The sequence below is a fragment of the Gorilla gorilla genome, chromosome 7 (genome assembly GCF_029281585.2).
Source record: "Gorilla gorilla gorilla isolate KB3781 chromosome 7, NHGRI_mGorGor1-v2.1_pri, whole genome shotgun sequence".
NCBI classification, from domain to species: domain Eukaryota; kingdom Metazoa; phylum Chordata; class Mammalia; order Primates; family Hominidae; genus Gorilla; species Gorilla gorilla.
In genome coordinates this window covers 141,387,091-141,403,349 of record NC_073231.2, presented here as the reverse complement: position 1 = coordinate 141,403,349, position 16,259 = coordinate 141,387,091, and the positions used below count along the sequence as shown (strand labels likewise).

Here is a 16,259-nt window from a genome sequence, read left to right as displayed (position 1 = left end):
AGTAAAAAGACAGAGGGGACCAGGCTGGGTGAGGGGGAACAGGAAACAAGGTCTTTGCAGCCTGGCACTCCGCACTGAGCAAGGCCTCCTAGAGAGCATTCACTCCTTCATCTCCACCACAGAACCTGCCCTGGGTGACTGCTGTGCCGCAGGCCCTGTTGTGGGCAGTGGGAATGTAACAGTAACCAAGAGAGGAGTGTCGCCCAGAGACCATTCGGCTCACCTTGTAAGTAGATTCACACGTTCTACAGTAGGTTAAATATATATATTTTTTCTTTCCAGGAAATTACAACGAAGGAAAGTATAACTTTCCTGTAAGTGTTCACTTTTTGTTATAATTTCAAATTACTAACTCTCAAGTTAGTTTGTATCTCAAGACAATCCAAACTTAGAAAAACTCCTGGTGAATTTGATGTTGCTACTTAATTTAAAACCTCTTACCTGGTCCTTACCTAAAGTTTTCCTTAATGACAATTCTATAATTAACTTGCCAATTTGCCCAGTAATTTTATAGCAGCCAATTTAACACTAGTTTTTCTATGTATGTTGAATCCTGAAATGTGCATTTCTCTATCTCAAGGCCTAGAGTTAATGATTCTAAATCTTCATTTCAGTGCACGTCAGAATTACATACAGGTTTGGTATTTCTTAAGTACTGCATTATATTTCAAAAGATGAAATAATTTATGAATTTCAGACAACTTCTTCCTAAAATATTCTGCTATTCTTTTTTTAATGAAACCAACTATGAATAAAAACGGTTGAGGCATTATTGCTTTTTTTTAAACTACAGGGCTCCTAATGGTGATTGGTTTAGTTTTCCAAACAGCAAAACTCAATTGTCTCATAAAATTTAGAAGATACCATGGTTTAAACAAACGAATAAAAACACAAAATTTAAAAAATGTGAAGTTAAAAAAATCTAAGCCCAGATTTTAACATGGTCCTTCAATATAAACTGATAATGAAAGGCTGCTTTGTAGACAAAACTGACTATAAAATGTAGGCACCAGTTACAGGGGGAGGCAAGAGCAGAGCACAGGAAAATGATCATTCAAAAGCTGGTCAGCAAATGGGCTGGAAAAGAGAATTCCTACAAATTCAGATGACCGGTCAGTCTTCTTTAAGCTCTTAAATTGTTTTAAGAAACAGGTTTCCATTGATTGTTTCAGAGAGCACATGTTTATTACTTTCACTAGTTCTTCCGAATCTTTATATTTGGACTTGACAGCTATGTATATTTGTTTACTTGTCATTTTAATTCTTTTCTCCGTGTTTATTCTCTTAGCTCAGAGTTTCTTTTGGGCTTCTTTATAAACACTCTTAACTCCCTGGCAGCCTTTTATAATGCATTCTTCTCGATGTTTCTTGTCATTTCAGTCCCATCACTTTTTCTCTTCCAGAAATGTCTTACATTTAGTAATTTAATAATTTCCAGTACTTTTATAGATTTTAAAACATTTTTTTCACTCATTTAGTGGAATTTAGGGGAAAGGAGGGTACATGAATAAGCATCTCTGAAAGTAAGGTTCTTGATTAGTTATTTTTTGAAAAAGCTCTATATTGAAAACCAGTGAGTTACCCTATTTTTTAGAATAAATTCAGTTTTAGCAGCCAATCATGCTTATAGTTTTTATTGTATAATGGTGTTATGGTTTTAGGCTTTGAAAATTTTAAAGAAAATATATAATATCCAGAATGGAGACAGCATAAGGAATTAAAGTATTTTAATATTCTTTAAATTAAAGTTGGGTGAGGGAAATGGAAGACGGGAAGCAGCTTTTGTTTGGGGCTGTGTGTGTGGCAAGTAAGGCAGTAACCGCATTACACAGGGCATGCTTTGACTCCTCAGGGGAAACTTGTAATATTGGCAGTGCTGCCCCCATCTGACTAAAGTGTAGAGAAGGAGCCTTCCTGTGCCCCTTAAGTAGTAGTGTTAGTGACATTTGAATTTAGGTCTGATTCTAAAGCTTTCTTTTCTATGTGCTACCCTTCAGGGGCAAAGAAAGAAATTTTTTAATTCCAGCAGGCAATAGGCCTGCAAATTAAACGGTTAAACATGTATTCAGTCCAAAGCTAAATTCATAGTACTTTGCTCTTAGTCTTTTGGGTAATGGGAAGGCCACATGGAATATATAATCTGTGGTGTTGGGGTGGTGGTAAATGTAATCCTGACATAGAAGCAGTTACGGATTTCTTAGACTTTTAAAAACCTGATCTCCACTTACTATTTCAGTGAATATTTATTGAGCACACACTGAATTTCAACACCATGCTTGGACCCAACAATACAAAGGGCAAAAGGCACATTCCCTCTCTACTATGAGCCCAAGCTAGTCTGGAGATTAACACACTTAGTAACTGCATTGCCATATGGTCCTAGTAACAGCAAAGTATAGCACGGGGTGCTACATGCTCAGAAAAGATGTATAATACCCAAAATGGAGTTATTCCATACTTCTGGAAATAGTACATTTCAATAATCAAACATAGGGGAAATATACTAATGAAAATATACTAATGAAAATGTCTGATGGAATCTCTCTTCTGGGGCCTTCAGGAAGTGCTTACACAAGTGTGAACTGACGTGTTTTCCACATCTGAGAACGCCTTTATTCTCTGTATCTAGGATGAAGTTTTACTGAGTTGCACCCAGAGTTTTCTGACCCAAACCATTGTTAACAGTGCTATTAACAATCACAAGGGAATAGCTTAAAAGCTCTTTGGCACAGCAGTTAACGCAGTTCCTCATCATCCTGACAAGTGGTCAACTCCAACCCCACTCAGCTGCTACAGATGTGTCCAAGGGCGTTAATATGCAGGCAGTTAATTCACAGGCGTTCAGGAGTAATTATGCAGTCAATGAAGACTGCCACCACTTGGGGTCCATTAAAGGATCTGTGCTGTTTTATTTAGCAGAAGTAAATGTGACTGTTTCTTCTATTAACTGTTTATTGCTCTACCAGCCAAAGCAGGGGCTTTGTAATATGCATGTCCGGATTAAGTACAACTGATGATGTACTACTAGGTTTGAATATTCAAACAGAACTTTTTGTTTTTATAACCATCTCGGCTCACTGCAACCTCTGCTTCCTGGGCTCAAGCCATCCTCCCACCTCAGCCTCCTGAGTAGCTGTGACTATAGGCATGTGCCACCACACTCGGCTGATTTTTAATTTTTAATTTTTTTTTTTGTAAAGATAAAGTCTCGCTATACAGCCCATGCTGGTCACAAACTCATGGGCTCAAGTGATCTTCCCACCTTGGCCTCCGCTACTGCTGGGATTTCAGGTCTGAGTCATGGTGCCCAGCCAAAATAAAACTTTAATAATGAAGGTTTCGTTGTTAATTCCTCTCTATCTCGGCATTTCTTTCATCAACTGATTTACTTCATCCTCTACTGTTTCTAGTTTTACATTCTTGGGAGGCTTGAATGTACCGTGTTTGATTGAATTATGAAGATATTATTATAATACTTTGGCTTTGGCTTATTATAATATTTCAACATTAAAAAATCAAGTTCCTCCTCTAATGTGAAGAACTTCGACTTTAACGTTACATTTATATTCAGAGAGAATGCCTGCTAATAAGAAATTTAGTATATTCAGCAAACACTGGGAGTATTATTTTTCAAATATAAAACTACAGAGGAAACCGAGGAGAGCAACAACTCAATTGAGGGAGTTAGGTATTAATCCTGACTCCACTAACAACTAACTGCCTAACACTTGAAGAAGATGTATAACTCTACATTTGTAGTCTACTTTCATCATATATAAAATAGAGATGATAATATTTCGCTTATACATGGCTGTTGTGAGGCATTGAAGAGCCACACATATGAAATTTCCGGCACTTGTGTTTCTCAAAACACACAAGTTTCTACTTCTGGTATAACAACATAAGCTCAAACCAAATCAAACCTTAGGCAAAAAACTAATCTTTGGATAAAATACAAAAAGCAATTATTTGAAGTTACTGGGTAATGACTAGGTAGATTCCAAAGGGTTATGACGCTTGAAGAAAGGTAACTGAATGAGGTGACTTCTTATGGTGTTTCCAATGAGGACAGGCTGCAGGGGGCATGCTGAGCAGCCAAGACTCCAATGGAAGGCTCTGAGTCTTTGCGCTTGAAGAATCACAGGCCAAAGTTTCCAGCAACCACAGCTGCTGGAAAGTGAGGAAGGAACTGTAGAAGGAAGAGAGCCAGAGATAGGGAGCCACAGATTCTGTGTATGAACTCTCACCAACTCTCTAGTGACAACTGAACCACAAATGCACAGGGCAGACTGCAAGTATCCCTGAAAAGGATGAAGAAGCTCATCTGAGATTTTAGCTGCTTACCAAGAGATACAGTCTGCAGTTAGAGTTCAATCAAGCTATCTGCTTAAACAGTCTAAAAAAATAAATAAAAGCAACACTGTTTGGAGGAATATAGCAAATTCTAGAGTTTTCAAAGCACAATATTTACTCCAACATAACCAGATTAATTAGCAGACAAGGAATTAAACTCTCAAAAATTTATAATGTGTAAAAGTATAACCAGGGAGCTCAGTTTCAAAAATCACCCACTTCTTCTTCCTTCCCTCCCCTCTCACATCTTCATTCCTTCCCTCTAAAGAAACTCCCCTCCAGCAATGCATGCTTATCAAATCATGTTCTTGCTTAAGAAATTCCAGAGGCTAATCTTAAACCAGGCAAGAAGCTCCTGCTGAATCCTTCCACTTAGCGGGAATCACGAACAATTAGTCCACCGCCACTGGTCTGAAGTCAAGGTGACACCAGCCAGGCCTCCGGGTAGGCGATTATCCACGACAGCCAATGGAACAAGACTCGCAGCCCCTACACTCTGCAGCACTCCCACGTGTCTCCCACACCAAGTTTCCCTTTAAAAACCCTAGGGTAAATTTTAACATTTAGAACGCTAGTTCGTCATCTTCTCAATTTGTTGGCTCTCTAATTAAACCTGCTTTTCTTCCCATCAACCCTCACCTCCTGTGTTTGCCTCTTGTGTCTGGCTTTTGAGCAGTGAGCAGCCAGCAGCCAAACCTGGGTGTGATTACAAAAGAAAATATCCTGGTAATGAACAAAAAGATAGAAAATCTCAGCAGACAAATAAAAAACTATTAAATATCAAATGAAAATTTTATATCTGAAAATATAAAGCATCTCAAATGAAAATATCATCGGATTGGCTTCAAAATACAAACGAAGGAGGCAGTGAACTTTGAGGCTAGGTCAAGACATAGACCAGTCTGGAAAACAGACAAAAAATAATGAAAAATGAGCAGAGACTCAGCCTGTAGGACAATATCATAAAGACACTTCCCCATATTTCTCAGTTCACAATGTCCTTAGTGTTTCAGTAATTTTTTCATGATATTTACCCCAGGCCAAACCAATAAGGAACAAACTTGGTAATTAAATTGTGAGTACCAAACAACTTACATATTTATTTCTCAACAACCTTGCAGCTGTTTGAAAAATAATACACATTATTTTATAAGATGTATCATAATTGAAAGGAAATATTTTATTTCATTATTAAATAACAGCAATTATGCATATTGGGTGCTACGTAACTTCTCAAACCATGGGATCAGATGGGACACTGTCACTCTCATTTCCTGATCCACACTTATTTTCAGATAATGTTTATTGTTTACCACAGCATCTGGTAAAATACCAGCGTCACAAAGATGTGACATCATGAAAATCAGTAACATATGATCTAATGCTCAAAAGAAACTATAAAGGATTATCTTAAGCTGAGAGTTCCCATAGTGTGGAAACAGGGAAAGGGGCAAGTAAAATATCGGAAGAAACAGTAGCTGAAAATTTCCCTGATTCGATGAAAACTGATAAACGACCCTGGGTGACTGGGTTAGCCTAATGTTCTCACTTAAAACAAAACCACTACATTAAGCACCAATATCTGTGAACACGCACTTAATACTTAAAAAGAGGGCATAATCTCCTTTGTTCATGTTTCTTCTTGCTGCTTCTGGTATCAAATGTGGGAAGGTAGGACTGCTCCTACGTGCAAGAAAGGGCCAGAAGAGCCAGAGCAAAGGTCAATGGAAAAGCAGCACAGAAGCCGCCGAGTGTTAGGAGAGGAACAGAAGGCAGCATCCTGGACGGCTCACAACTGTTGATCAGACAAAACCAGTACCTTCACATACTCAGTCCTGTGGCAAATAAGACCAGCATTAGCAAAAGAATATTTCCAGTGCTCAACACTTGATCAGAAAGAGGCTAAAGAATGTGCTATAGCACTTTATTCACATTATTGTTTACTGAGCAATTACTATATGCAAGGTACTAGGGACACATGGGTCTTTATGGATTTGCATTACCCATAAGGAATAACCAATGACAAAGTGAATAAATAAGGTAAATTGGCTTGACCAATGATACTACTCCACCAGGACAGGGGGTTCTGAGCCAGCTTCTGGCTGAAAGGAAGGACTCTTCACACTGCGTGCTCGGCAAGGGCTTCTCTGACCATGTATGCTGAGGATGCAATGCTGAGAGGGAGGCGGCCAGACACCTGGAGACAAAGCCTTCAACCAGAAGGAGAATAAATGTGAAGGATCTGGGAAAGAAATGAGCTTCGGCTATTTAAGGAGCAACAGAAAGGAGACCAGTAACGCTGGAGTTAAGACAATGGAAAAGTGGAATAAGATAGAGTCAGATAGGGGAGGAGAGTGCCAAGTGCTGGATTATGTAAGTGCATATGAGGAAGTGTGGATTCCCTTCTAACTGGAAAGGAGCCACTGAAGGATTTTAAGTATGGAAAATATAAGATCACATTTAATTTGAAAAAATCATTGTGACTGAAAATGGAAGAGTAGTGTGGATTAGACTGGGAAGGATGGCAGAGATGATTAAAGAAAAAATGACTTGAGGTTGATTTTAAAGGCAAAAGAAAAATGACTTACTAAGGAACTGAATATGGCAAACAAGAATGCCATTGAAGATATTATCATATCATATGAAGGCCAATTTATGGCTATTCATTGGAGATTTTTCTCACAAGTCTTAAGTAGAAATTCATAGGCTCCAACAAGTTTGTTTTTCTTTTGTATGTATTGTGACTGGTTTTGGACATTTAGACACTGAATTCTGTAGCCATATTTCCCTCATCTTTAGCCACAAGGCAACTCAAGGTATAATTTCAAGACCAATTCTGCCAACACTACGGAATGTTGTAATATGTATGTTTTTGTGTACTGACCTTACCCTTGGGTTTTTGTAATTTTCTACCCTAATTTGCTCATCAATTTATATTTACCTTAGTTTTATTCTGTGGACTATATTAGTTGGGCGTTAGTTACCACCTATCATTAGTTACCGCGTGTGATTTCATGAAAAAAAGGAGTAAATAAATACAGTCGCTTAGCTATGAGGATACCTTCTAAGGAACAGCTCCTTAGGTGTTTTTGTCATTGTAAAAACATCACAGAGTGTACTTACATAAACCTAGGTGGCGTAGCCTACTACACGCCTAGGCTATATGATACAGCCTACTGTTCCTTGGCTACAGACTTGTTCAGCATGTTATTGTACTGAATACTGTATGTGACTATAACACAATGATAGGTGTTTGTGTATCTACACATATCTAAACACAGAAAAGGTACAGTGGAGACGCAATAAAAGATGGAGACATGACAACATAAAAGATGGAGAATGGTACACCTAGATAGGGCACTTACCATGAGTGGAACTTGGAAGACTGGAAGTTGTTCTGGGTGAGTGAGTGAGTGAGTGACAAGTGAATGTGAAGGCCTAGGACACTACCGTAGACTTTATAAACATTATAAACTTGGACTACACTAAATTTATTTTAAAAATATTTTCCTTTCTTCAAAAATTACCCTTAGCTTACTGTAATTTTTTAAAATTTGTCAACTTTTAACTTTTTTTTTAAACTTTTTGAGTCTTTTCTAGCAACACTTGGCTTAAAACACAAACACTGTGAATCTGTACAAAAATATTTTCTTTATATCTTTATTCTATCAGTACTCTTCTGTTAACTTTTTAAATTATTTTTAAAGCTGTTTTCGTATGCAATTAAGATACAAACGCACATTAGCCTATAGCCTAGGACTACATAGGATCAAGATCATCAAGATCATCATCGTCACTAGGCAATGGGGACTTTTCAGTTCTATTATAATCTTATGGGACCACTGTTACATGTTCTGTCCGTCCTTGACCAAAAATGTCATTTTGTGGTGCATGACTATTTAAGTCTTTTCATCTTGTATTAAAAGTGTGATCATGTGCCATAATGAAAACACAATAAAAGTGCTAGAATGAAAATTATCTGGGAGAACTACAGTAAGGGAATGGGAAAAAATAAAAAAACTTATTACTTATTCTGGATCAAAACACAAGGGAAGGACCAAGCAGAGAGGAGAGGTTTGGATTATGAAAGCAGACTGCCTGGATTCCACCTGGCTCTATCAACCACTAGCTGCATGACTTTGGGCAAAGAATTTACCTCCCTGGTCTCACTGTCCTCATTTGAAAAATGGTGATGTTAACAAAACAGTGCCCACCTCATCGGACTATGATGAGGCATAACTTAGTTAATATCTGTAAAGTCCTTAGAAAAGTACTCAACCAATAGTAGCTGCAATATAAGTGTTTGTTAAAATGAGTTTCAATTCAGACTTGAAGGTAACAATGATTTTGAAAAGGCGAGACAGAAGAAACAAGTGAGCAAAGATATAGAAGAATACAAGCACCAACTTTATGAAACAAAGCTTCTACCCTAGGGTTGGTTAAATACACAGGAAATATGGCAAAATAATCAGTAAAGACTAAACTGTACAAAGGATTTGAGAAAACACGTACAGAGAAGGCTTTGAATTCCTGCCGTATGAATATAAACATTGTACTGTAGAAACAAGGTGTTTAAAGGACTTGGGACCAAGGAAGACCATAATCATACGGAGGAAGGAAAGTGGGTTGTGTGTTCAGTGCCCTGCTGGTGCCTAGCATATGAGCTGCTTATGATTTCAAGTACACAGGTGGTAACCATAAGTACGCAAATAAAGGTATTTAACTCTGGCACTGAACCAATCATTACTCCACCACAAACTGAAACTAGGGTCTAAAATTTGAACTTAAAAATAATGCTATCACAGAATATTAACCATCAAGATATTAAAAACAGCTTTAAATGACAAGCAATGCATATGCTGTAACCACAAGGGATGAGTTTTCATCTGTGCAGATGGAGGTATCTGTCCAGGTACTGTATTCAAAATAAACAAAAAAACTACTTCTGTCTTCCTCCTCTGTTCATAACATTTTCAACAACTTAATTTAGAAACCAACAACTGAATTATAAATTATATTCAGTAAAAATGGCAGATCTAGTGTAAGGAACACAGTATCCCCTAAACAACAGCAGCGGATGTGCTCGATTCTCCACACTGTATTCTGGAGGGGATATTCATTCTGTGCTGGTATTCTGCAAAAAGGTGTAAGAGTAATTTAATCTTAAGTGAAATATCACTGGGTTAATTTTATTACATACACACATATATAAAGATATGTATATATATAAAATAAATGTTGTAACATGCACTTTTCTGTGTACTACTCTTACTTGCATAAAGTTATATACAGCAGCCACAGGAAACTAATACACCAGGTAAATAATTTCTTATGATGAATACTACATATAGTGTTCATCATAAGAGATATATATATATATATATATATATATCACTAAAAATAAACTGTATATATATACAGAGATACCTTTTTATCTATATTTCACTAAGAAGATTGGAATGCTGACATATAAATGTCATGTGTGGGAGACTTATGTTTCTCTTTTTAGTTTATTTTTATTTTTGCAGAGATGGGGTCTGTCTGTGTTGCCCAGACTGGTCTCAAACTCCTGTCCTCAAGCAATCCTCTTGCCTTGGCCTCCCAAAGCACTGGGATTACAGGCATAAGCCACTGTGCCTGGACTGTTTCTCTTTTTACTTATCTATATGTACTTTCTGTTCACTTTTTGGGTGAGATTTGAGGACAGATGTTTGAGTCTCTATTATTTCAAAGGGGTAGGAGATAATTTCTTGATTGGGAGGTTTGCTGTCTGCAATGGCATCAATAATGCACCTAGCCACTTATGAATGAACATGCACTATTTATCTGCATTTACAAATAAACAAACAAACATAAACTGGTAATGTAGGGATAAGTTTGGAGACTTTCAGAAGAGTTTTTAAAATATATTTTGTTGGCCGGGCATGGTGGCTTACGCCTGTAATCCCAGCACTTTGGGAGGCCAAGGCAGGCAGATCACGAGGTCAGGAGTTAGAGAGCAGCCTGGCCAAAATGGTGAAACCCCGTCTCTATTAAAAAAAAAAAAAAAAAAAAAAAATTAACCAGGTGTGGTGGCAGGTGCCTGTAATCCCAGCTACTCGGGAGGCTGAGGCAGGAGAATTATTTGAACCCGGGAGGCGGAGGTTGCAGTGAGCCAAGATCGTGCTACTGCACTCCAGCCCGGGTGACAGGGCAACACTCCATCTCAAAAAATAAATAAATAAACAAAATAAAATAAAATATATTTTGTTGTATTTGGCTTGTAAATGTACAAGCTCCTATCACAGCAAAGATAAAACTAACTAGACTAGTAGGTCACTCAAAATTATGCTGTCCTAATCCCAGGAACCTTATCTAGAAAAAGAAATTTCTAGACAAGGTTACCTTATCTAGTTACATTACCTTATCTAGAAGAAGAAATTTTACAGATGTGATTTAGATCTTGAGATGGAAAGATTACTCTGGATTATCCTGGTGTGCCCTAAATATAATCACATGTCTCCTTGTAAAAGGGAGGCAGAAGATTATAGATATAAGAGGAGAAGGCAGTGTGAGGATGGAGAGGTTAAAGTGACGTGCCTACAAATCAAGGAATGTTGTAGCCATCAGAAACTGGAAGAGACATGAAAGGAATCTCCCCTAGAGCCTCCAGGGAGAGAATGACCTTGCCAACACCTTGACTTTGGCCTAGTGATAGTGATTTTGGCATCTGGCCTCCATAACGATCACAGAATACATTTCTATCATTTTCAGCCAAAAAAAAATCTGTGGTAATTTGTCACAGCAGCCACATGAAAATAATGAAGCAGGTAAGTAAGTTCCTAAGATTTCAAGTAAATTTAATGGTAGAAAAAATAGAAATGAAAGGGATTTACCATTTACTGAGTACCTACATAAATTATCTCATAAAATCATCAATAGCAACCCTATTACTATTAGCTCTTTTTATTAATAGAGAAAATCCACAGGTATCATACCCATATCTGTTTCTTGCATAACTGCTCTGACATTGTTCTAATCAGCAATGCATAATTGAGGAAGTGACTTTTTATTCTCCCAAATAAACTTAGAGATATACAAGAATGCTATTTTAAATTACTTCATGCAAAATTCTATCTAAAATAAAAATTTATCCATAGTCACTAGTTTAATTGAAAAATTTGCATTATTCTTTCCACTGACTTCAAAGATTGAAAAATTAAAAATAATTCTCAAATAAATTTGAGATAGTCATATCAGATTTATGATTTCTTCAAAACATTTTCCCGTTAACATTAATCGCCAGTCCAAGGAGAGAAATAAAAAATGTGTGTGCCTAGACCAGCTCAGGAATTTACAGATGCCACAGAGCTTTTACAGTGAATAAAATGACAACAAGCATGTGGACACTGACTTGGTGTCTGACACTGCGCTTAGGATTGGTGATGTTGCAATGAACTAGCCTGATGGTTTACTCAATGGCAAAACACAAGTGACTGCTAGCCCAATCTTCATATCAATGCGATTACTTACATAAAAAACAAGTCTCATTTAAAAAAATTAAAAAAGTAATATTACAGTGAATAATAATATTCACCTAGAATCATCAGCTAATAAGTGTCACAGATTATATTTAAGCCCAGGAATATCTCACTCCAAAGTAAATCCCCTTAATATGACACCACATTGTTTGACCATAGGCTTAAAAAAGTTATGATTATGATTTTTAAAGTGATAGGGGCTCACTACGTTGCCCACATTGGAGTGCAGCAGCTATCCATAGGCACTATCGTAGCATACCATGGCCTCGAACTCCTGGCCTCAGATTCCCGAGTAGCTGGGACTACAGGCATGTGCCACCATGCCCACATGAATACAAGTTTTGTTCAGATAGAACTGGTTTTGGCTACTAATAAAGGAAATATTAAAACTGCTGCCACGGTATGTTAAAGTAAAAAAAAAATTACACCTACCTGGTTATTGCTGGGGCTGGTACACCTCTTGTACGCAAGGTGGGTTTCCCTCGAACCACTGGAACATCTGCATTTTCTGAACCACCATTCAAATATGTTAACTCCTGGAGCTGTGCTTGCCTGATCTCATCATTATAATCCTACACAAAAGACAGAAGATAGCAAAATTCACTTCATATTAGAAATGCAAAAATATTTAGAACAAAAAGCAAGTAATTCTTAATAGAAAAAAGGGTTAGGAAAATAGTTGAATTTACAAAACAAAATACAAATTTGCTAAAATAAAAATGTGATAATAAATTTTTGTAAAAAAGGAAGAAAAGAACTACAGCATTTTTTCCTCAAGCTAAAATTTTCTATGATCAGCCACTAACCTTTCTCTGGGCATACTTTGCAAGTGAGACATTTATAATAAAATTAAAATACCATAAAACTGATATATGGGTGTTGTTATTTACAACTCAATTCAACTAGCAGGTATTGATTATCTATAATGAACCAAGTAACAGAGAAACAAAGAGGAATTAAGCCATAGCCCAGCACCCAAGGACTTCACTCTAGCAAAGAGGAAGGATATATATATATATACAACAGCATAGCCTTCATGTAGTTAAGAACCACAGGGACACAGGCTTTTTGTACATTTCCAGTAGAAAATTATACAAGTTGTGAAATTCAACATTTTCAGAATGGAACACATAATCTTATTCCTGAAAATTTGCTCTTTCATCTTAAATTATTATCAAAATATTCAACTAAGAAACTCTAGGAGTCGTCCTTGATTTCTCCTGCTTCCTTAGCACCCCAAACTCCATTCAACAATCATCAGCTAAGACATGGGTAAATTTAAATGTAACCTATTTTACAAAAAAAGGGAAAGTTCAGGTCTAAAGGATCAAAAAGGAAATAGTTAAGTTTGTTACAAGAAGTCCTGCCTCAGGATGAGAACTAAAGGGGTAATATCCAGAATCTACAAAGAACTTAAACAAATTTACAAGAAAAAAGCAAACAACCCCATCAAAAAATGGGCAAAGGATATGAACAGACACTTCTCAAAAGAAGACATTTATGCAGCCAACAGTTATATGAAAAAATGCTCATCATACTGGCCATTAGAGAAATGCAATCAAAACCACAATGAGATACCATCTCACACCAGTTAGAATGGCGATCATTAAAAAGTCAGGAAACAACAGACGCTGGAGAGGATGTGGAAAAATAGGAATGCTTTTACATTGTTGGCGGGAGTTCAAATTAGTTCAACTACATAGAAGACAGTGTGGCGTTTCCTCAAGGATCTAGAACTAGAAATACCATTTGACCCAGCAATCCCATTACTGGGCATATACCAACAGGATTATAAATCATTCTAGGATAAAGACACATGCACATGTATGTTTACTGCAGCACTATTCACAACAGCAAAGACTTGGAACCAACCCAAATGTCCATCAATGATAGACTGGATTAAGAAAATGTGGCACATATACACCATGGAATACTATGCAGCCATAAAAAATGATGGGTTCATGTCCTTTGTAGGGACATGGATGAAGCTGGAAACCATCATTCTCAGCAAACTATCACAAGATCAGAAAACCAAATACCGCACGTTCTCACTCATAAGTGGGAGCTGGACAATGAGAACACATGGACACAGTGAGGGGAACATAATAAACCAGCGCCTGTCGAGGGGTGGGGGGCTAGGGGAGGGATAACATTAGGAGAATTAACGTAGGTGACGGGTTGATGGGTGCAGCAAACCACCAGGGCACGTGTATACCTATGTTACAAAACTGCACGTTCTGCACATGTAACCCAGAACTTAAAGTACAATGAAAAATAAATTTTAAAAAAGATCTTTAAAAAAGATCAATGAAATAGAAGACAGAGCTCAGATATAAGTTACAGTCAACTGCTTTTTTAAGTAGTCTCTTCTGCAGCTGGTACTGCAATAACTAGAAAGCCATATAAATATAAACAAATAAACAAATAAAAAATAAAGTGAGAGCCCCACATACTTCATGTTATACACAGAAATTAGAACAAAATGAATCAAGAAACCTAACTGTAAATAACTAAAACTATACAGCTCTTAGTTCTGGGGGGTCAATTTTTTTGGCTTCACTGGTCCACACTGGAAGAATTGTCTTGGGCCACACACAAAATACACTAACACTAATGATACCTGGTGAACTACCAAAAAAAAAAAAAAAAAATCTCAATGTTTCAGTATTTTAAGAGAGTTTACGGATTTGTGTTGGGCCACATTCAAAGCCTTCCTGGGCCACATGTGGCACATGGGTTGGACAAGCTTGTCTTAGATGAAAACATAAGGAGTGAATCTTCACAGAGTATACTGAAAAGGTGTGGCAAGAAACTGAGGAGGATAAGAAGATATTACATTATAAAAGCCACAGGAAGTCAGTGTTGTATTTACATTCTGTCAAAACAGCAAGTCCTAATTCTATGGGATTCATTAACAGTAAAGCCACTACTGTCAGAAATAGTTTGGGTGAAAGGTGGAGATGGAATCCATTTCAGTGGAATAAATAATAAATAGCAGTAAGCCACAGAAATTAAAGGCAGGCAGATTCTTCCAGCTGTATGGCCACAATGAAAACAAGACAGAAAGGATCATAGTTTGCAGGGAGGAACAGAGGATTTTAAGACAGAAGAAACATGAGCATATTCGAGTGTAAATAGAACATTTAGAGGAGACAGATTCCTGAATTATTTATTATTTAGAATTAAAAACCTGAAAGAAATTCAGGATATTTATTTAAAAAAAATTTTCAAAAGCAGAATGCAAAAAATGACTTGAAACTTGTAGTAGAAGGCATTCTGGAATTAAAAATATATGAACACCAATCAAAAAGAAAGTTAAAATCATAATCAGCTAACACTTGCAAAGCAGGAAGAAGAGAAGGCAAATAATGACCAATACAAGTAACTGTGACTGACAGGAAAAATTAAGAATGGAGTCAATATTTTATTGTAAATATAAATTATTTCCCTGACTTATTTCAGGTATTGTGACCTCAGGGGAAACATCTGATTCTTTCCATCACTATTTCAACCTCTCTAAAATAAGCCTATTAGTATGTTCCCAGCCATTTTACTGAAAATGTGTGAAGATTAATACATAATTTGTAAAACACATTCTAAATAAGTGATTTGTAAAGCTCTAAATATAATATGCTATACAAATGGTAAATATTTGACCTGCTGAAAAGTGTTAGGAGGTGTAATACTAAATTGTATGAAGTTAAAAATAGATTCATGCAAAAAGAACACAGTCAAGGCCCTATTCGAAAACAAATTAAAAATTAAAAAGTATTGTTCTAAGTAAGGTTAGGTGATTATAACAGTATCACAAAAACTATAACGTCCATTTAAGATATCATCTTTGAAAAACTACATTTAACAATAGCGTAGTAGGGAAAGAAATATGGAATTTGAGTCAATCACTTCTGAGGCTAAGACTAAATTTAACCACCTGAACTTAACAGCTATGTGATTGTAGACAATTTTTTAAAATTCTAGGTGACTGTTTCTCCTGGTGTCAAATGGACACTGTTGATATAACCATTATAGTTAGTATTTTCTTGGTCTTTGAAAAATGCTTTTAAATTAGTAGAGAATGCAAATCATTCATAGTAGCTTACAGACTAACTTATTTCTGTAATTTTGCATTTTAAATTATCATTTTAACTCCCCGTCTGAAAAGTGAAACTATTACAACAGTAACACCATCATGAATTGTAAAGAGCAGAAAAGCCATTAAAATTTTGAGTAAATATGTGTAAGCAGGACTTGACTATCCAGTGAGCTTACAATCTATTCAAATGTATGTTAGCCTGAAGAATGGAGAAAAAGTTTTTAAATTAAATCATTAAAAGTAACTCATAAAAATTCAGTGGGCTCTCTGTTAGGAATTTACTCTTCAGCTAT

The 16,259-nt window shown here is 36.6% G+C and overlaps 1 protein-coding gene across 9 annotated transcripts in view; it reads right to left on the bottom strand.

Moving 5' to 3' along the window:
- KHDRBS3 (KH RNA binding domain containing, signal transduction associated 3) overlaps positions 1 to 16,259 on the bottom strand; it is a 199,860-nt gene that overhangs the window by 87,730 nt on the left and 95,871 nt on the right. For all 9 annotated transcript variants that reach the window (XR_002007132.4, XR_002007135.4, XR_010135055.1 and 6 more), the window contains exon 5: positions 12,306 to 12,445. Coding sequence is in view for 4 of the 9 variants with exons in the window: in XM_004047562.5 (XP_004047610.1) it covers positions 12,306 to 12,445 (140 nt within the window). In the remaining 5 variants the exon portion in view is untranslated. The remainder of the gene's footprint in view (positions 1 to 12,305; positions 12,446 to 16,259) is intronic.